Source organism: Rhincodon typus, chromosome 8 (genome assembly GCF_021869965.1).
Source record: "Rhincodon typus isolate 14 chromosome 8, sRhiTyp1.1, whole genome shotgun sequence".
Taxonomy (NCBI): domain Eukaryota; kingdom Metazoa; phylum Chordata; class Chondrichthyes; order Orectolobiformes; family Rhincodontidae; genus Rhincodon; species Rhincodon typus.
Window position 1 is genome coordinate 34,334,053 of NC_063339.1, and position 21,266 is coordinate 34,355,318.

Below are 21,266 nucleotides of genomic sequence, written 5' to 3' on the forward strand. Positions count from 1 at the left end.
TAAATAAAACTAAATGCCTGGAATTGGGGTTAATAAACTAACCTGGATTGAGGCTTGGTTAACAGACAGCGAGCAGAAAGCAGGAATAAATGGGTCATTTCCAGGTTGGCAGACTGTGACCAGTGGAGTGCCACAGGAACAGTGCTTAGACCCCAACTGTTCGCAATCTATATCGATGATTTAGATATGGGGCCAAATTGCTAATTTTTCAAATTTGTGGATGATACAAAATTTAGTGGCAACATGAGTTGTGAGGTTTATGAAAAGAGGTTTCCAGATGATTTAAATAAGTTTGAGGGACTTGATTGTGATTTATTATTGTCACATGTGCTAGATACAGTGAAAAGTATTATTTTTCGTGCTAACCTGACCAATCATACCAACCTGACAAATCATACCTTACATAAATACTTCAGGGTAATAGAACAGAATTCAAAATACAGTGTTCCAGCTACAGAGAAGGTGCAGAGAAAGATCAACTCTAATATATGAGAGGTCTTTTCATTAGTCTGAAACCAGCGGGGATGAAGTGAGTAGGCAAAGGCATGGAATATAATGTGGATAAGTGTGAGGTTATCCACTTTAATAGGAGAAATGATGATGCGGAGTATTTCTTAAAATGGTGAGAGCTTGGAAAGTGTTCAAAAGGGAAATAGGTGTCTTTGTTCATATATCACAGAAAGCTAATATTCAGGTGCAGCAGCAATTTAGAAGATCTGCGTGTCCTTATCATGAGAGGATTTAAGTACAGGAACTTAAGCGTCTTGCTTGAATTGTATAGAACACTGGTGAGACTGCACCTAGAGTAATGTGTGAAGGATATGCTTACCATAACAGGGAGTGCAGTGAAGGTCCATCAGTCTGATTCCTGGGATGGCAGCACTGTGCTATGAGGAAAGATTGAGGAGACTGGGCCTGTGCCCTCTGGCAATCTTATAGGAACTTACAAAATTCCTAAAAGGACAAAGTAGTTGCAGAAAGGATGGTTCTCCTGGCTGTGGGATCTAGGACCAGGAGTTGCAGTCTCACAATAAATGGCAAGCCTTTTAGGACTGAGATGAGGAGAAACTTCTTCAGTCAGAAGGGATGAAACTTTAGAATTCTCCATCCAAAGAGCTGTGGAAGATTAATCATTAAAGTAAATTCAAGGCAGAGGTCGATAGATTTCTAGTTATTAACGACATCAAAGGATATCAGGCAAGTCGCAGGTAGACAGGGTGGTGAAGAAGGCACAGTGTGGAGCTGGAGGAACACAGCAGGCCAGGCAGCGTCAGAAGAGTAGGAAAGTTGACGTTTTGGGTTGGGACCAATCGAGATTCCAGTTGGTAGCAGTTTTAATCTGTTCAAATGTACATTTGGAAATAGAGTAGTGTTGTTACAATTCATTTCACGGTAAAATAAAGAAGTAATGATTATTTCAGCTCATTATATGGAGTAGCACGCCATTCTAACTACTAATTAAGATGATGTTGTAACATGTTCTTACCAGAATTGATCAAACCAACGTCCAGTCTCCTACAGTATTCGACAATAGTTTTATTTGCAGAATTTATAATTGACAATCACCTGCTTAAAATGTACAAAAACCATACAACTGAGTTTATCTGCTGAGCATACAGAGTTGTACACATTTCATGGTTTTGTGTGGAAGTAAACTGCATTTCAATCTTGCACATCTGTCTTCAACATTTTCCAACTGTTTCTGGCCCATGTTGAATTTCTGCCATTTGAATATTTAGTGCCAATATTGGAGTCAAATGGAGAAAAGCCTCCACAATATGTTCCTCCCACTCATGGAATGACTAGCTGAGAGCTGGTAGACAGCTAATTAGCATTAGCTGATAGATCTTTGAATTCATTTGCATTTTGCAGCTGCTTTTTTTAAATAGAAAAGTCATATAAGCATCGGTACTATTGAGATTGAGGCTGCTCATTGGTGCTAATGACTCCTTCATACAGGCTGTAACTCAAAGATGCATTCTGTTTCCTGGAAAAATGGTTAACTTTTATTTAGGCTACAATCATAAATTACATCTCGTAACAAATATGGCCTATATGCAAATCAATGCAGCATCATCCTGTTTCTCTGCCAGTTACAGATGACTACACAATTAATAACTTATCTTTAATATCAGGAAAAGGAGCAGCATATTTAAGACCCAGATGTGGAGGAATTTCTTCTCTCAGAGGGTAGTGAACCTGTGGAATTCTTTGGTGCACAGGCTGTTGAGGTGGGTGGCTAGACATATTCAAGGCTAAGATAGATTTTTAATCAGTAAGGGGATCAATGGTTACAGCAAAACAGCAGGATAGTGGAGAGTTGATTATAGATGAGCCTTGATATCATTGAATGGCAAAGTAGACTCGATGGGCCAAATAGCCTACTTCTGTTCTTATGTCTTTATGGTGTTATTGCCTTCTTGCTGTTATTTTGTTACTGCTTTTTATTTTGCACTCATTAGTCCAATTCAAAAGAATACCAAAGCAAAGGGAAAATGACTTTTTTAATTCTGTATAAGAGACAGTGCTGAATAGTTAGCAAGTGAATTCTGAGTGGTATAGACATTGCCATGGAGAATGCACCAGTTGAATAATGACAGACAGTTAACAGCCAAACTTTGTTTAAATTTTAAATCAGACAGTTGATTCTGATTGGTGAGGGCTTTGCCCTGGGAAATAAACCAGAAAATGGCTGAGCTTAACAGAACAGGTGACAGCTACTCTTGGCTCATTCCATGACAGCTCACAAAAAATAGCAGATTACATTGCAGATTTGAGAATTTGTTGCGAGTTGGTTTCTTCATATACTATTTTTAATCACCACTCCTATGAGTGACTGAAGAACAACTTATGGACTGAAAGATGCTGAGTAAAAGGTTACATCAGTAAATAAATGCTAGCTCAGCTAGCAATGCCCATGTTCCATAGATGAATTAAAACAGTAAATCTTGTAAAATTCATTTGACAGACATGTTCCTGATTTTTTTTTTTAAACCACTTGTAGACTAGGAACTGCTTTTGTCAACTTTGCAGCATCACAAACTACTTGCATGCCATAATGTGGAGGAAGTAGAGAGGGCTAAATAATCCTACAACCGACTGATCAGGTCTAAGCTCTGCAGTCCTGTCATATTCAGTTGTGAATGATGATAGACAATTAAATAACTACTAGAAGGAGGAGGCTCCACAAAATATCCTCATTTTTAATGATGGAGTGCCCAGTGCCTGAGTGCAAAAGGCAAGGCTGAAGCATTTGCAAGTACCTTCAGGTTGAAAAGCCCAACAACACAGATACCAGTCTCCAACAAATTTGATTCTTTCTGTGTGTTTTTTTTAAAATTCACACATTGGGTGGATGAGGTTGTTGTTGGCTAAGCCATCATTTATTATTCAGGGGGCAGGAAAGAATTAATCATGTTGCTATAGATCTGTAGTCACATGTAGGCCAGACAAGGTAAGGATGGCAAATTTCCCTTCGTCAAAGAACATTTATGAACCTGATGAGTTTTTGGGATGGATTTCTATTGACTTCAAGTTCCACCAATTGCTGTGGCAAGATACGAATCCATGTCCCCAGAATATTTTCCTGGTAGTTCTGAATTGCTAGTCTAGTGACAATTCCACTAAACAACCACTTTCCCTTGAACCATCAAGAAACTGCTGAAAGCTGATATTAGGAAACTGACAAAGGCATTGTACACAACAAAAGTTATGTCCTGTTATAGCAATAGTACTGAAGGCTTGTGCTGCAGAGCTAATTGCAACCTAGTCAAGCCGTGCCAGTAGAGTTCAAACACTGGCATCTAACTGACAATACAGAAAATTGCCCAGGTATGTCCTGTCCATAAAGCAGGACAAATCCGACGAGGCCAACTACTGCGCCATCAGCAATCTTGCAATTGTCAGCAAAGTGATTAGAAGGTATTGTTGACATTGCTATCAAGTGACACTTACACAGCAATAACCTGAACACTGATGCCTAGTTTGGGTTCCACCAGGAACACACAGCTCCTGCTGCCTAGTAGTTTTGGTTAAAAAGTGTTGAAAGACGAAATGCGAGACACTGACATCAAGGCAACATTTGACCAAGACTGGCTTTTGGGAGAGATGGCAAAATTGAAGTCAATGGAAATGGGAGAATCTCTCCACTAGTTGGAGTCGTATCTAGCCCAAAGAAAGATGCTTATGTTTATTGCAAGCAACCATCTCAGTACCAGGATGCCAGTGCAGGAATTTGTTAGGATGATTTGACAGACCAAAGTTTGTCTACCATCTCCAATGAATGTTCTCAATTTGCATGGATGAGTGTGACTGCAACAAAAGTCAAGAAGATTGACACTATCCAGGATAATCTGTTTAATTTGCACCTCATCCACTAATTTAAACGTTCACTTTCTCCACCAAAAATTCACAGTGTCAGCAATGAATACTATGTACAACTTGCACTGCAACAAGTCACCAAGGCTGCTTCTACAGCAACTTTCAAACTTGACATCATTATCACCTGGCAGGTCAAGGGCAGTGGATACATGGGGACAAGTTCTCTTTCAAGCCACAAAGGCATCACGTTGACTTGGAACTATATCACCATTCCTTTACTGTTACTAGATAGAAGTCCTGAAGTTCCCTTTCTAACAGAACTGTGGGAGTACCTGTACCAGATGGATTACTGAAGGTCAAAAAAGCAGCTCATCACTCCCTTATCAAGGCCAATAAATGCTGACCATACCAGCAATGCCCACATTCCCCGAAAGAATAAAAAATGTGCGTGCTCAAAGACAAGTGCCTATTTGAAAAATTAGCAAAGAGCATTCTGTGTTGAATGGCCATTGATTCTAACTACTACCAAGGGAAGGTTTCCTTTCTTCACTTAGTCTAATTAAGAGATACACCATTTTGTAACTGACAGTTTTATAAATTTGTTACACAGGGAGATACTTTTACTTCTAAATGGTGGCATGGATCAATAAATAATTTAATTATTTATCTGATTGAAATGGCTCCAATCAAACACCAGCAACATAGACAAACTAATAACTTTGACTGTCATTACATTTATAGTCTGAGCTTTGCAAACCTCGTCAATGCTACTGTTCCTTTCCTTTAGGTAAAGCAGATCGCTCCTGAGTACTATGACAACCTGCCCCAGCACACTTCCTGGGTGCGTGTGCTCTGGGACTTCGTTTTTGATGACAGCATTGGTCCTTACTCCAGGATTAAGAGGGAATGCAAGCTGGTGAAAGATGACTGAGAAATAAAAGAAATCTTGTGGTTCCTGGAAATCATTAACAAAATCCCCGAAAAGCTTGAAAAAAGAACGTACCAGGTTTGTTACCAACTGTAAAGACAAAAGAGAAATCAACCATTAGATTCAAAGTGTTTACCAGCAGACCCTTTGTGCATTTCCTCCTTTTCTGTTTATAGGCAAGACAACTGATCTGTGCCCTCAATCCCACAAAAAAAGTCCACATTAAATAAGATCAATAACAGAATGAATTATGAAATTTTAAAAATTGTTTTAAATTACATCTGATTACTTTATGATGTATTTTAACATGATGGTTCATTGTATTTTGGGTTAATATTAAATATGTATCTAAATTGAGTGTCAATGTGAATGGACTCTGAAATGAATCAGAATGAGATTCCCTCCGTGAGGTCTCACTATGGTTAAGATCGGCCCCAACTCCAGAATTGGGCAGGATTTAAACTGCAGCATTGTTTTGAAGTGAAACTACTTGATAGCATCAATCCAGCTGTCATATGAACATACCACTAGATTGTGTGTAGCTTGAGGAAGATAACAATTGTTTCTAGGAAGCCAGTTTCAAAAGTTTTCCATTCATGCACAAACACAAACAGATGCTAATGTTGCTAGAATAAAGCTGCCAATGTCAAGAAATCTTTTATTGCTGTGATATTTAAAGGATTTTTCCACCTCACTTGAAATGCTTAAATTTGATAACACACAATACGCTCAGATCAATTTGTTACACAAAAAAAATGCATGAAGGTGAGTAAAATCCATTTGTCTCAAGAACCCAAGAACTCGAGCAGTAAACTAAGCTCCTATTCTGTAAGAGTCAAACTCAGGGTTCAGTGTCGATCTTTGGAAATTAGGCATACCAGTAGTTCTGCGGCCCCTGCTGAAAAATTCATTTCATTGTAGTTAAAATCACTTGCATGTGCAATGTACTGAGAACATATGGCTATAACCTAATAGGTAGTTACCTCGTGAGATAAAATGCACTTCCAGTGACATCTCTGTCGCCTGATTAATTTATCATACTTCTCCTTTGTTTTTGAATTAAGTTAAATCTTCCCCACTCATGAGTATCTCAACTTTACAGCTGTTATGTATGCTGTGACCAATTGGAAAAATTCTAAATGTCATTAGTTTCCAATTGTTGCATACATCAGCACCCACTGACTGGAATGAATTATCCAGTAACCACTCCCATGCAAAACAGATGTTCATGCCTCTGCTCCATTGCAGATTTCCTAATGAGCTAGTAAGTGAGTGTGGAGATTGTGATGCAGCTGTTCTTCAAAGGACCCATAGAACAAAAGAGAAAAGAGGAACCTGACAGACAACTGCAACAACATTGTGGTGGAAGACATAGCATAAAGTACATAATCAGAATCACCTAATGCCCCAGGCCTTTTGCTTTTATGAACTGTCCCGACCCAACTATGTTTGCATAGACTGATAAAATCAGTTTTCAATGAAGCGACTACACTGTCAATTTTTTCACTACTAATGGAAGTATGGATGTAATTATATAATGATATTTGCTTTGTAGAGTGTTTGAATATGCCTACATACACATATATATGAAGCTTCAGCTTAAAAACATAAGCAGACCAATTTGTGTACATAGTATTATCTCATATTTCATTTGTTCAGACATTTAGTTTAGCAACTGAAGCATCGATGGATATAATCCGGATGACACTGCTTCAACCACTAGCCTGTTTTGGGCACATTCTTTGTTTCTTTCCATTTCTGACTACATTACAACAGTGATCGCACTTCCACGTACTTTGTTGCCTATAAAGCACTTTGAGATGTTCTGATGTTGTGAAATGTACTATATAAATTTAACTATTTCTTTTCCTTGATTGCACTACTTTGACTTCTTACTTCATGGAGTCTGTGAATGTTGCCTATTGCCTTAAATAAAGAGCAAAAAGTATAATTTGTGGCATGATTCTTTATACTCTGTCACATTTACTGTCAAATCATCTTTGAGCAAATATGGAAAAAGATGTCTCTTAAATAATGAGATTGTAAGGCATGAAGACTAAAAGAATTCTTCACAAATTACTGCTGGAGGGCAAAATGAAAAGAATCTTATTGAATTTTTTTTCAAAATTGTCTTATGTTATGTCACTATTGGACCTGCCTATAGTCTGCTAGAGGACTGAGTAGGTAATTCTGGCAAAAGCAGCTTGGTTTAAATCCCAGGTTTGACTCCTGATTTGGCAAGGATTTAGGCATTCTGTACAGCTGTGCAGAAATATATGTGTATATGTAACACTTCTCACAAAGGAAGGAAACATGTTCTCTGTGGAATGTCTCCCTGTCAGTTAATATGGAGAAACATCATTGGCAGCCATGAAATCTGTGACCTGAATTACTCTGAACAGATGGGAATGAGGAATTACCGGGGTACACATAAAAAGCCTCCCCTTCGGCAATAAGAGCTGTGTGTTACCTTTTATTATGTGTGCATTAATTCCTTCCCTGTTATATTTTAATGCAGCCATTAACATGCAAGCTATTTAAATCAAAACGTTTAACTCCTTTCTAAATAAAAGGAGAAGGGATTAATACAATGCAATAACCAGTATATCAGTGAATAATAAGTGTAATGAGGAAATTAAACACCTAGGGGTAAATTATGACTAATTACGTAATAGAGAACAACACCCCTCACATATGAAACTATTTAAATATTGCTTGTGTCAAGTGTTTCAAATTCCTTAGAGACATTCAATTATAACAATATTATGGTTAACAAATCCATTAGAGGTTTTTGAAATTGTAGCTCGCCAGATAGATAACGAGGAATCAATAAGTATAGTGTGTTGGACTTTCAAAGAAAAAAAATTCATCTGGTTTTGCACGAGGTTATCGCACGAAATTAGAGCTTATGGTACGGACGTGCATCAAGGCTTGGTTGATGGACAAATAGAGAGTTGGAATAAATGAGCTATTTTTCATTGACAGAATACCAGATGAATCAATGCTAGGACCTTAAATATTTACAATCTATATCAATAACTTAGACGAGGGAACTAATGTAATGTTTGCTGATGGTTCAAAGTAAGGTGGGAAGTATGTTGTGAGAGGTTTCAAAGATGTTGAAAAAGATTTAAGCAGATGAAGCGAATGGTGAGAGATTGGAAATGCTGGTATTGGAGGGTCTGGGAATCCTTGTATATGAATTACATTGGCACAGCAAATAACAAAGCAAATATACCTTTATTTCAAAGAAATAGAGTAGAAGAGTAAAGGAATCTTTCAATTATATAGGCTTTTCAATTGGCATACAGTTTTGGTCTCTTTACTGAAGAAACAATATGAAGAGAGGGTACACAAATGTTCACTAGATTCATTTCAGGGTGTCTGGGCTGAGAGCAATGTCGAATGAGGAGACATTGAGAAAAATGGGCACATAGTTCTTTTAAAGAAAAGCCAGTATTTTAGTCAAATAGTAAAGCAACAAGGAGTTTTGCATTAGATGCGATCATCACTGGTTGTCAATAAGTATATAATATATTGCTAAAATAAATTTATTTGCTGCAATGATTACTTTTCAAAGATTAAACTGAAAAGTCATAACCCAACCTGTTTGAAATCAAATATATCATTTTTAAACTCTTACAACAGGGAATGAAAATGTTATTTTTAATGTGACATCATTGCCTGAATGAATCTGGGCTGAGGCTATTCTTTGATCTGGTTTTATTGAATTGTGCGAATCTCAGCCAGATCATGAGATGGAGCATTCCAAATTAGTGAAACCAAAAATTCACCAAGTTGGCCAGCAGTAAGATTGTGGAAGAAGTGTTCTGCTCTTCTAGTGAAAGCAGACTATAAAAAAAATTTCTTCTTTGAGTGAATCGTTTGAAAATTTCTGTTGACATAATAAATATTTGAGATCCATGCAAGGACTATGTCTAAGAACTATTCTGTTTTGCATAAACAGTTTTTAAAAGTTAACATAATGTCATGATATCTTTCTAATAATTCTTATGGAAATAATATAATTTAGTGCTTGATGTGCTTCTGTGTCTTTTTTGAAAATTTTAAAATGAAAATTGAATGTGAAATAAAATTGGTTGAGCATAAATTATTGTGAAATTGTTTGATTGTTTGTTAAATATGGAGTATACACAAATGGGGAAAAAGCCCCTAGGTATCCACTCTAAAAATCACTGGTCACAAACAACAGGAACCTACTTCCATAATTTTAAAAGAAAGAGTCCAACTTTTCCCTGTAGTTACATAACCAAAGCTCAATATATATAATGAATACATTCCTTATTTGTCCTCTAGCACTTGATGTTCTTTGTTCAATGTTCAAATGGTGGTCATTGTTGTACTTCCTTTGTATTGGTTTAAACAAAAAGTCTCTGGAGATGGAACTTTGTATTTCTTGAAACAAAGCATTACCCTGCTGCCAGGTAGCATTGAACTGGTTCTCAGTAGTTCACCATCATGTCACAGCAGGAATAAGCTAATTTTGTTTTAACTATTTAAAAGAACCTAAAGTTATACAATACCTTTGGATCATCTCAGACATAAATTACTCCTTTAGTGGAAATTCAACAACATGAAGTCGCATGTGGCCAGACAAGATAAAGATGGTCAACTTCCTTCCCTAAAGAATTAGTGGGATTTGAACTTGTGACCCTGGGCATTAGCCTGGGTCTCTGGATTACTAGTCCACTACTAGTCTAATACCACTACTTTGATTCCCAAAGCTTCAACTCTTTCATAATTAAAGGTAAACCCAAATTGTTCTGGATTTCAGGTAATCTGAGGTCACTGAATCTTTTGATTTTCCACATATATTATTTCACCTGATGCTCCCCTCTATTTGTTCTGCCTGAGACATTTACATCTGAGAAGTCAAAAATTACTTTGATTGAAACAGTTAAAAAAGAGCATGTGCATAACTGATTACATTCAGATTTAATTCCTAGCCTGACATTCCTTGTTTCTGTATAAACTCTGCACATATCTGCCGTGTATGTGCTCAAGGAGTTGGTAATTATTGTGGCTTTCAGTTCATGAAATTCCTGTTTTCTTGTATTGGCAATCAAACTTAAAAAGCCCATGGAATGGCTGGTACAAGGAATTGAAGAAATCTTCATGCTTGAACATTAAGGAGTCCCTTCTGCAGCTATAATAAGAGAAATAAAGCATGAGGCACACTACCTTCAGTGTCTAAAACTTCATTCAGATGCAGGGTTATTTTCAGCTGTCTGATCACCACGTTACAAGAAGGACATAATCGCACTAGAGAGTGTACAGAGGAGATTTACAAAAGCTCAATAAATGTCTTGGTCAGTGCATTTGAATGAAAATAAACTCCTTAGTTCACTGAGTTTACCAAAGTCCTTATTAAAATACATGGTGTTTACAAACTCAGGCTATTCCAGGGTGTTTTGCAGCCAATGAAGTACTTTTGAAATGTCATCAGTATTTAATAGAGAAAGAAGGGTCTTGATGTGTATATGGTAGTCTCCCTGTTTCTAGATTCAAGTCCCACCTGCCCTGGATTAAGGTCTGAACAGGTTAATTCACTTTTTTATTTAATAGGAAAAGTTGGCAGTCAAAGTGCACACAAACAGTAATAATAAATTATAATCTGTTTTCCTGGTGTTAGTTAAGGCGTAAATATTGCTTAGGGCACTTGTAGAACTCCATCCCTCTTCAGGCAGTTAAGGTATGGTTCTCGTGTTGCAGTGGTCGTGTCCCTAACTCTAAGCTAGGAGACCTGGGTTCAAATACCACCTGCTGCAGTGGTGTACTGTAACATCTTTAAGCAGGCTGATCAGGAAAACAAAAAGGGTATCTTAAGGATCTTTAACATCCACCTGAGAGGATAATAAGGCATTGGCTTAACATGACATCTGAAAGATGGCACCTCTGAGAGTACAGTCATCCCTCAGAATACTGCATTGAGATGTCAGTGTAGATCATATGCTTTTTGTGAGTTTTTTAGCCCACAACTTTCTAATTCAGTGACAAGAACATTAGCACTGAGCCATGATGAGTGTCAGTAAGCCATTTTTATCTTGGTGCAAAGGAGCCAGGGAAGTGAGATTTGTGAGGTTGGGGGTGTCGGGGTGGGGAGGTGGTTTGTGAGTTGTTGAAGGATATATGCTCAGTGCTTTCTATATTATCATCATGGCACATTTACAAATTCACAGCTATGGCTAATCAGTTGTAGTTCAGATCTGCCAGACCTGTTGAGTTTCTTCAGCATTTTCTGCATTTTTTTTGTTTGAAATTTCCAAGATCCACAGTTCTTTGTTTTATCTTAGTATTTGAATTTACAGCCTTGACTAACTTTCCACTCCTTTACTCAATGAGTCCGAGTGGCCCTATCACTGTGTATTCTGAGATTAGCTAGTAATATAGGCTAGGATGGAAATTGGAGCCTCTGTGGTTGATGTGACTCAGCTACTTGCTGTTAAGCGATTTGGAAATCTGTACATTATTTCAAACAAATACATATATTTACCAATGGTGGTCATTGTACAATGTCATAAGTAACAATGACTCAATCCTTTTTATGCTGTCAATATTCTAGCAACACAGGTTTCATGCAAATAAATCCTCTTTTATTTATAGCTAAACAGTTCTTATTTGTCTGCAATAAACCTGTGAGGCATTCATGTAGACACCAGAAAAACAAAGTGCAAAACAAAACAAAGCCAGGTGCTTGTTGCCTAGAGATGAGATTTAGTTCCATGACCGCCCAAAATAAGTGGCTGGATTCTTGTGCACAATGTTACTGTACACAAAGAGAGACACCAAACTTTAATGATGGCTATCAAATACCAAAACTATAAGTTGCTCGACAAAGCATACAGGTAAGAACAAAATAAACAATCTTTCATTGTATCAAAGCTAATTAAAAACGTCTTTACATCACTATAAAATATGACACAGAGGAATATCCAAAAGCAAATAGTATGTGCCAGGTGTCACCTGCTTCATATGTCAGCTGATCTCCTGTTACCTAGAGAAGGAATAGAACCGCAGATAAGCAACTGAGTCATAGGCAACATCAATGTTAGCAACAGTAAAGATTGTTACTTTATTTAAAACGTAGTCATCATCAGAAGTCCTTTAGTCTGGAACTGGTAACTGAATATTGTATGTTCCTGAGCTTTTCTGGAATAATCTGTTGTCTTCGGTTACTGCAAATGCAAACTGTGTACATGGGATTATTAATATGGTACAAAAAAGGAAAAAAGGAAGATTTGCATTTATAAAATGCTCTTTAGAACCTCAGTGCACCCCAAAGTTGTTTACAACCGAGGACGTACATCCATAGCTTAATCACTGGTGTACTGTGGAAAACGTGACATCTAATTTGCTTATAGGAAACACCTACAAAGAGGAATAATGGTAAGAAATACAAATAAAAACCTGGTAATCTGGCTCTGTTGATTGAGGGTTAGTACTCTGGGATCTTCTGTGTCAAAAAAACCTTCTTCTTCAGGGTCAAATTATGATGTGTTTTTGTTGAGAGACCTGCCTGTAAATAAGTGTATAAATGTGTGCACAGCTCCACTGTCTAACTGATATTCCTGCCTTTAACTTAGAAATTTGTTGACTTGAAAAAGGCCCCGCAATAAGTTCATAAAATGCTAAGGACATATCACAGGACACTGAAACACTGTTAAATGTATCTTTAATAACCTATTCACACATGTTATATTACACCCCTTGAGCAGGTGAAACTTGAATCCAAGCCTCCTGGTTCAAAGTTAGGGACACTACTACTGTGCCACAAATCCAGCCATTTAACAGGTCAGGAATTGCAAGCCATATAAGTTAAAGACTGAATGATATGAAAGAGCTGCCTTACTATTTGTCGCTAGTGCATGCCAAAGTCAGATTGGAAATTGACTTTTGATTTATATTGCCATTTTTTACATCAGTGCAACAAGTGATGTGGAAGTTACAGAAAGAAAATAACATAACTTCAGCACAGCCCCGAAACAGACATCATTACTAATTAAGCGAGATGCCATGAATGACACATTTCTTCAAAACATCAATTTCCTATATGTAACTTTCTTAAAAATGGGCTAATGGCTTAAAATGTTTGTTTGCTCCAAGTGTAGTTTTCTTTGACACTACCTTTACCACCACCTAGATAAGTGACCATTCCCATGTGTGCAGCTTAAAGTAATGAACCAGAATTGAAGGCTGCAGCTGTTGTTTTTGTGGTTCTAGCTTTTGAACCTTGTGTCTATTACACTGGAAACAAAAGATGAAGCTGTTCTTATACTAGCCTGCATCAATTACTATCAGGATATATGAGCAGCTGGGAGATATAGGCTTAATATTAACACTTGTGGGAAAATGTAGCTTTAGTTTGAAAGCCTGAGTCTGGTTATCAATGCCCATCTCTAAATATGCTAATAATCATATTAGGAACTCTGAAATGTTCTATTTCAAAGATGTATATTGGAATTAATTGAAAGTAAGTTTTCTGTGTTATCTGCAATTGCTGAACGTCAGATCTTCATACATTAATATACATGCTGCAGTAGACCTTCTAGCACAATGAAACTGATTCAAAGTGCATAGGTCATGAAACTGTATGAAACATTCTAGCATTCATGCCATATTTAAATTGCAGCTGTACACCAATTCAAATGCTGCAAGCCTGGAATTGCCCTTCACAGTGTGATGCTGCACAATTCCAAAGGAGATGGCAGGCAGATCTTTGCTCACAGGCACCTGGAGGTAATGGTGGATGCACTGGTGGAGAGGAGGGTCATCATCTTTCCCTAGGACCACCAGAGGAGACCATGGCACCAGAACCTGCCAGTCTAGTCTGAACTTGCCTTGTGGCATCTGACACTGGAGGAAAGTGCAACAATGCTGTAAAACACTTTTGTGTTTTGCAGGGGTAAGTGCCACAACATTTTCTGGGCCCTCTCGTCCGCTCTCTAACTCTACCACTGCACTCACCTCCTCGCAAGGCACATGGTCTACCACTCTACTGCATGAATTCTCTTCTCTCAAATGCTTTCACCCATCCCATCCATCCAAACTACTAACCTTTCCTGTCCTCTGCATTCCTTATTGATTTACTTGGGATACCTCAGCACCTTTCCTGCTCCTCCATCAACAACAAGAGCTCGTCCAACCATTTTCATGTCACTGAATTCCTCTAAGGCAGGGGAACATGGAGGACTCAAGAAAAAGAGGGCCATGGAAAGTCTCTATATGGGATATATAGGGATCAATGAATACAATACAAGCCACGTCACATGAGTACAGTAGGAGATTGTAAGCACTTTATGATTACTGATAGTTTGTCTTCCTGGTCTAAATCAAGCGAGAGGTTTCATTAAATGTAAGAGCATGTTTCCAAATACTTACAGTTTAAGGGGAGAGAAAATCAGTTCCATGCCTTTGTGCAGCCTATGAGGCTTCAGATTATTTTTGCAAATTGTGGCTGCAGGTAACACATTTAAGGTCTGCTTCTGCTTCTCAGAGATGCCTACAGTCAATCTGTAATGACCAATGACATGGTCAAGATTACTACTGGCCAGGATTTGTATCCCACACAGTTGGACACTGCACGCAGGATGCTACGATCACAGATGACTTCAACCTGGACTATGAAAAGGACCTGATCAATGAAATTGCCCTTGAAGGGTTACTCATCATTCACAAGTAGAGCCCAAAAGCACTTATGGAATAAAACACATTGACCTTTCCCACCCAGGTGTGATTGCAGCCATTTTCCTTTTGCAGTATGCATTTACGAGTCAATGGAAGTCAATGCGGGTTACACTTGGCCGAACGAGTCGCAGGCTCACCCTGGTAATCCAGAGCCCTCCCTCAAGCTCCATTTCATTTCTTCCTGGCACTCCCTGTTGAGCCCATCAGAACTGAGCTTCCAAATGTTCCTACGCAACTTTCATGACATTGACCTACAACCTCATCCCCTAAGCCCCAGCCCTACAGCTTAGTCACACCAACCATCATGCTGCACTGTCCTCCTTTTGAAGCCAGGGTGATGCTGACCATTAATGAGCCTCCCCATCCTGCAGTAACTCATGTCCTCTAATGTGCTGTCATCTCCCCAATGTTTACATGTTGAAAGCTCCCCTTCACAATTATTGCATCCTAGCATTCAGCATTCAATCCCCAGAAAAGAATTCCCCATTTTCCTAACAGAGCAGTGGACCCTGATAACCCTCTCTTGACTTTCAATGAGCAGACCCTCGGACTGACTGTGTCACACCCTCTTGACCAATTTGGAAGGACACAGATGACTGATGATGGACTAGTCTTTTGACTGAGCTCTGCGTTGTTTCCTCACTGACTTAGCACTAGTCTCAGACTGGCTGCAGAACTGACTGTGGCCCACTTCCTGCACCGCAGTAAATGAGACCCCTTGACCCTGACCATTCCAAGTGGCCAACTGACCATATCCAAGCCCCTGGATAGTGGGAACTACCATTGACTAACTGTGCTGGGACACCCTGACTCAAAATTGTCTTCTTTGACCCTACTGAGGACTAATCCTCTTAGACAGGGCCATTTGGTTGAAGCACATGCCATGTGTTTGCCTCATATACTATTGTTATGTAGTGGGAGTGGGAGATTGATGTAGCAGGATGCCATGCAGTAACTGCTAACAACCATGACAAAATGCCTGGCTTTGTGTATGTGCAAAAAGGCAAGTTAAGAAGAAGTGCTTTGGGTCTTTAAGCTCTGGTTGAGGGGCCAAAGTGAAATAAGGTAAGGTAGAGATGGCACATGCACCTACAAGTGCAAGTCAGTGGGCACTTAGAGGGCAAGCAGGGAGCCTGTGATGCAGCCTAGTGGGATCCATGAGATGGATGTCAGTCCCTACATGCAAAGTGTCATGGAAACAGCATGCTCCAAAGTGCGGCATTGAGGTGCAGAACCTTATTGCGAGTAGATATGTATGGTCACAGCCTGTGGAGCATGCTCGGAGATGTTGGTGACCCTGCTGCCAAGATGGAAGGCTGGAGGAGCAAGCAATGAGTCAGAGTCACCAGGTCGCGGTTCTGACTTCCATGTTGCTGCCTAGTAACTATCCCATGAGTGGTAACATGGGAAAATACAAGAAAATGAGATGATATTAGCTAAGAATGAGGTGTTAATGCATACAAATTGATGCAAATGAAGCTGTCACTTCTCACAAGTGAGATTCTTATCCTGCTGTTCAATACTTGGTTGGAGAATGGGACTTCTTGATGCTGAGAATCTCCTTATTGCCTACCTCACACAGTTTTCTCTTACCAAGTTACAAAGCTTTCTTACCAATACCTACGTTGGTCAAGGGCAGAGAAGATTCTGTTCATGGGAATGACTCAATGATAACTTGTATTTATATTATGCTTTAATATAGTATACTTCTCAAAGTATTTCACAAAAGTGTTATCAAACAAAATTTGATGCTGAGGCACAAAAGGAGATAATTAAGGTATTTAGCCAGGGTGGATGAATTATATCTAAAGTTGTTAAAAGAAGCCCAAGAGAAATTCATGGATGCTCTGAGGATCATTTTCCAATCCTCACTATTATTTGGAGAGATGGGCCAAATAATTATTGGCTAGTTAGTCCACCTTGGTGGTTGGCAAATTACTAGAATTGATACTGAGGGATAGCATGAACTGTTATTTGGTGGCATGCATTAATCAGGACTAACCAGCATGGTTTTGTTAAAGGAAATATGTGTCTTACTGACATAACTTTTTGAGGAACTAACAAGGAGATTGACAAGGGTGAGGCAGTGGATCTTGTCCATGTGGATTTGGTAAATCATGACAAGGTCCCACATGACAGACTGGTCAGAAACAATAAAGCCCATGGGATTCAAGCGAATATGGTGAGTTGGATCAAACATTGGATCAGTAACATAAAACAAAGTGTAATGGTTGACAGATATCTTTGCAAATGCAAATTTGTTTCCAATGATGATCCACAGGGTTCAGTGCTGGGTCCCTTGCTGTTTATGGTATATATTAACAAATTGAATATGGGAGACATAATTGGGAAATTTGTAGTTGATATAAAATCCAACCTTTTGGCTCATATGTTGCCAAAAGGACAGTGGACAATTTGCTCTTAGATAAATGTGCAGCCCTCACTTACCACAGAGCAGAGTGGAAGTGAGCGCAGTAATGTTGTTCTGAAGCCCAAGGCATCTGCACTCGCACTCTCTCCCCTTCAGATATAAGATGTAATTAATCATCCTAAAAGCATTTTTTGCCCAGATGTTATTTGACTAAATACGTCACTGTGTTGCGGGCTTAGAATACCTTTTTATGGCAGGTAAATGTGCACTATGGGATAGGGCATTGAATATCCTTTAATTTGCTGAAAAAAAACAAAAGCAGAACCAGGAACCTTTTAAAACCTGGTCCAGGAGTCCAGATTTTCAGCAAATCCAATTGAACACAATAATAAAAAAGGCTTTCATGAAATAGATCTCATGTTCCTCACTTTAATTTCATCTTCATTTTTATTCTGCCTGTTTGCCATTTCATCACTGCTCTGGCTGGTTCAATTACTCTTCATCTCCTGCCAGCTCTCTATTGGCTCTGGTGTTTCCCAACTCACCAACAAACCCAGTACATTGTTCTCATTACTGTGAGATTACAATAGTTACAGCCGCTGGTGCTGCTCTGTCTAAATCTTAACAGGAGTCAAGAGATCATATCATAACAAACTAGCTTTTCATGCATTGTTGAATTTGTGAGACTAACAGGATCCACCACAACTTTATAGCTGGTTTTGAATGTTTAATTTATAATAGTGAGGGATTATTAAAACACAGTAATCTAAAAAAATGACATTAAACAGGTTCAATTATGAGCTGAAATATGATCAGTTTTAAAGATGGTACTTTGGATTTTGAACATGTTTTGCAGATATAATGAATTTGTTTAAAATCCAGTAGATCTTGAACTTGCATCAGTTGACTTACAGTGTGCCATCTGGTGTGTACAATTTAAAGTGCAGCTGAACCTTCCCACTTCAGTAACTTAATTTATCATATTTGAAACAACACAGATGTCTATTTATAAACTTTGGGGCTTAACACAGAATCTTCCTATCCATATGAAAATGCTCAACATTCAATTAATGCTGACCCAGTCCCCAGAATAACATAATTGTTGGCAATCAACACGAAGATGTCCAATTAAATTCAGCACATACATACATACACAGTTGCACTTAATTTTTTTTTATGGCATAGGACCAAGTTGACAGCAAACTCTGTGGAATAAGGGAGACATTTAACAGTTCTAGCTCCATTAAGGATTTGGTTAATCTAATTCTAGTGAATAGTTTGTGAGATGCTATTTACCTGGAAATACTTTTGAGCATTCCAAAGTCAATGAGCCATCTCTATAGATCATGGTGATTGGTACATGGAACATTTCTACTAACTATAATTAACTTGAATATTCTTGTATCACCTGCATTCTACCATGAACATAGACAATTTGCATTGATGTACTTTGTTTTAATAACGTTTGAAAGATTTGTTGAGAAATCAGTTACCATTGTCATATTACAACTTTTACAAGTTTCTGCCTTTTCAGTGATGCTACAAGGATCTCTTTGTTGGCAACAATTTTCAAAACAGAGTCAAAAATACTGTGGTAACATCTTAAGGTAGAAAGAACAACTTATTCATCTACTAAAAGCAAAATGTGTTGTGTGTGTCTGTGTTGAAGCTCTTCTCTAAAAACATAATCTAGAAATAATGTAAACCTTTAAATAAGCTAATAAAAAATTACAAAGGCTAACATAAAACAGATGTGCAATTTTTTTTGAAAAACCTAGAAAACAAGATCCACAAGTATTAAAATTATTGAAAGTTTTTTTTGTTGTTTTGGAGAATTAAGACTTTTCATGTGAAGCAGATCCAAGGCAGTAAGCAGCAGAGCATATTGAGTCCACTAATCAATGAAGGGTTTAAAAGCGACCGTGACATTCAGTGCATAGCTTCTCTCATAGTCATCTTCCACACAATACCCCACACAGCTGTCTCAACTTCCCCGATTCCTTTCAGAACACCCCATGTTCCAGAGTGCAAAATTCATTACGTTGTACTGATTCTGCTCAGTTCTTCTCTAATGGCTAAAACACAGAAAGGTAATGTTAATAGGAATATGAATATAATATTTTACTGTTCAAATAGCTATAGACAATGAAATAATACTTAATATTATCATTCAATGTAGTTTAGCAGCTGAGTCTTATATTCAAACCTCTAAGGTTATGCAGAAGCATCCATACATTCTGGATGAAATATATTACACAAGATCAAGGCTTAATTTTTTTCGAAAAAGTTGAAAGAAACCTTTGTTGGCATACTACATAAATCTGAACATATTTAAGATACCTGTCATTTGAATGGACCAAAAAAGCATTGTAATGGCAAAGGTGAATTATTTTGAAATTTGGAAAACAGGAGGTTCAGTTCTCTACTGTTCCACTAAGGGGCAGTGGTGACCTTCCAGAGTTCTTTTTTATAAAAGCATGGAGGAGGCAATTTAGTCACAGAAGGTCCCTGATTTATAGACATCTGACTTACAAATGCTCGTACTTATGAACACGATCCCATACAGGCAATTTAAAAGACCCGACATATGAACATTTCCTGTACTTATGAACAGCTGCTTTCCATTGTCCTGCATTGTGTTCCCATTTGGGAACAAATTGACTTGTGAACAGACTCCAGAACAGAACCTGTTCGCAATCCAGAGACTGCCCATACTAATATACAGGCACTGTACATAGTTTTCATTTAAAGTACGCGTCTTAGATCCCTGTTGAGGGTCAGCCAATCATTTAGTGCTAGAATTTTAGATAAGTTTTGTAAATGATGGTAATTCAGATTAAGTTTGATCCAGTTAGGAGGGCTAACTAATTGCAAGGGACCATTAAAACTTCTTAAAGAAACAGAGCACATTGTGGGACCTGATCCCTCAAACATGTTGGTATTTCACTGTTTATCATAGTCAACAATAAAATAGTGCCTACCATCAATAATCTCTTCCTTCACCTTGTGCAGTTCCTTTACGACTTCCTCCAGTATTTCCTGTTGAGTTTACATTATAAAAATGCAAGCCGGTTTATACAAGGTGCAGGAAGGATACCTCATTACATATTTTAACTGAGCAGGTCAAAACAAGATTTGTTATTACTCCGAAGATTAAACTCCATTATAGGAAACATTTCATATTTGATAGCATCTCCAGTTCAGCCATACCTGCTTCAATCGATCAAAATCTAAGGCATCCGTGACCACGTCATTACTGGCGCTGCTTCCTGGTTTCAGCCTATAGGGTAGGGAATAAATAAAAGAAATTAAGTTTGGGTTCTGGTGCTAGTCACATCTGAAGTACTGTAAGTCTATGCAGCAGCAAAAGGAACCAGGTTAGCATTCTTAAAGGGAAGGCAAGACAAGGCAGCTTTATTATCTAGTCCTCCTTGAAACTAATATTTACATTTCAATTGCATGGATGTAACAGTGCCACTTGGCATGATGTCCTGTGTACACTGCAGACTAATCTGGGACTGTAGGGGTTCTCTTTACACACAATCTTTCCATCTGTCCTGTAAAAAGAGTGAATGGAAATCCATTCCCCCATTGCCACCCAACTTTGAAAGCCAAAGTGTGAATGCTATAATTAAATGCTCCATCTGTTCAATATGCACATTTTGGTTTGAATATATTTCCCACCGACAAAGGGGAGTTTTAGAAACAGGGCAAGAAGGCTCCAGGGAGAAAAAGATCTGAAAATGGTAAATGTATTGAAGATGTTGAAGTGTTTTGTATCAGCATGACACTGTTATTTGTTTGAATCCCACAAATAGTGCTGGCAATATTTTTACTTAAGGTAGACACCAGCTTCCTTACTGATGCCATTCTGTTTGTATAGTATTCTGGGTCTCATAGCAGTCAATAATTGATAGGTCATGTTTCCATTTTAAATTCTCA

The 21,266-nt window shown here is 38.2% G+C and overlaps 2 protein-coding genes across 2 annotated transcripts in view; one reads left to right on the forward strand and one right to left on the reverse strand.

The window, feature by feature from the left end:
* The window catches only part of degs2 (delta(4)-desaturase, sphingolipid 2), a 63,243-nt gene extending 53,906 nt beyond the window's left edge, over positions 1-9,337 (forward strand). The window contains exon 3 of the mRNA XM_020512633.2: positions 5,108-9,337. Coding sequence (XP_020368222.1) covers positions 5,108-5,251 — 144 coding nt within the window. The 3' untranslated portion in view covers positions 5,252-9,337. The remainder of the gene's footprint in view (positions 1-5,107) is intronic.
* Positions 9,338-18,764: 9,427 nt separating this feature from the next.
* The window catches only part of LOC109913157 (ena/VASP-like protein), a 167,012-nt gene continuing 164,510 nt past the window's right edge, over positions 18,765-21,266 (reverse strand). The window contains 3 exon segments of the mRNA XM_048600409.1: positions 18,765-19,399; positions 20,306-20,363; positions 20,535-20,604. Coding sequence (XP_048456366.1) covers positions 19,362-19,399; positions 20,306-20,363; positions 20,535-20,604 — 166 coding nt within the window. The 3' untranslated portion in view covers positions 18,765-19,361.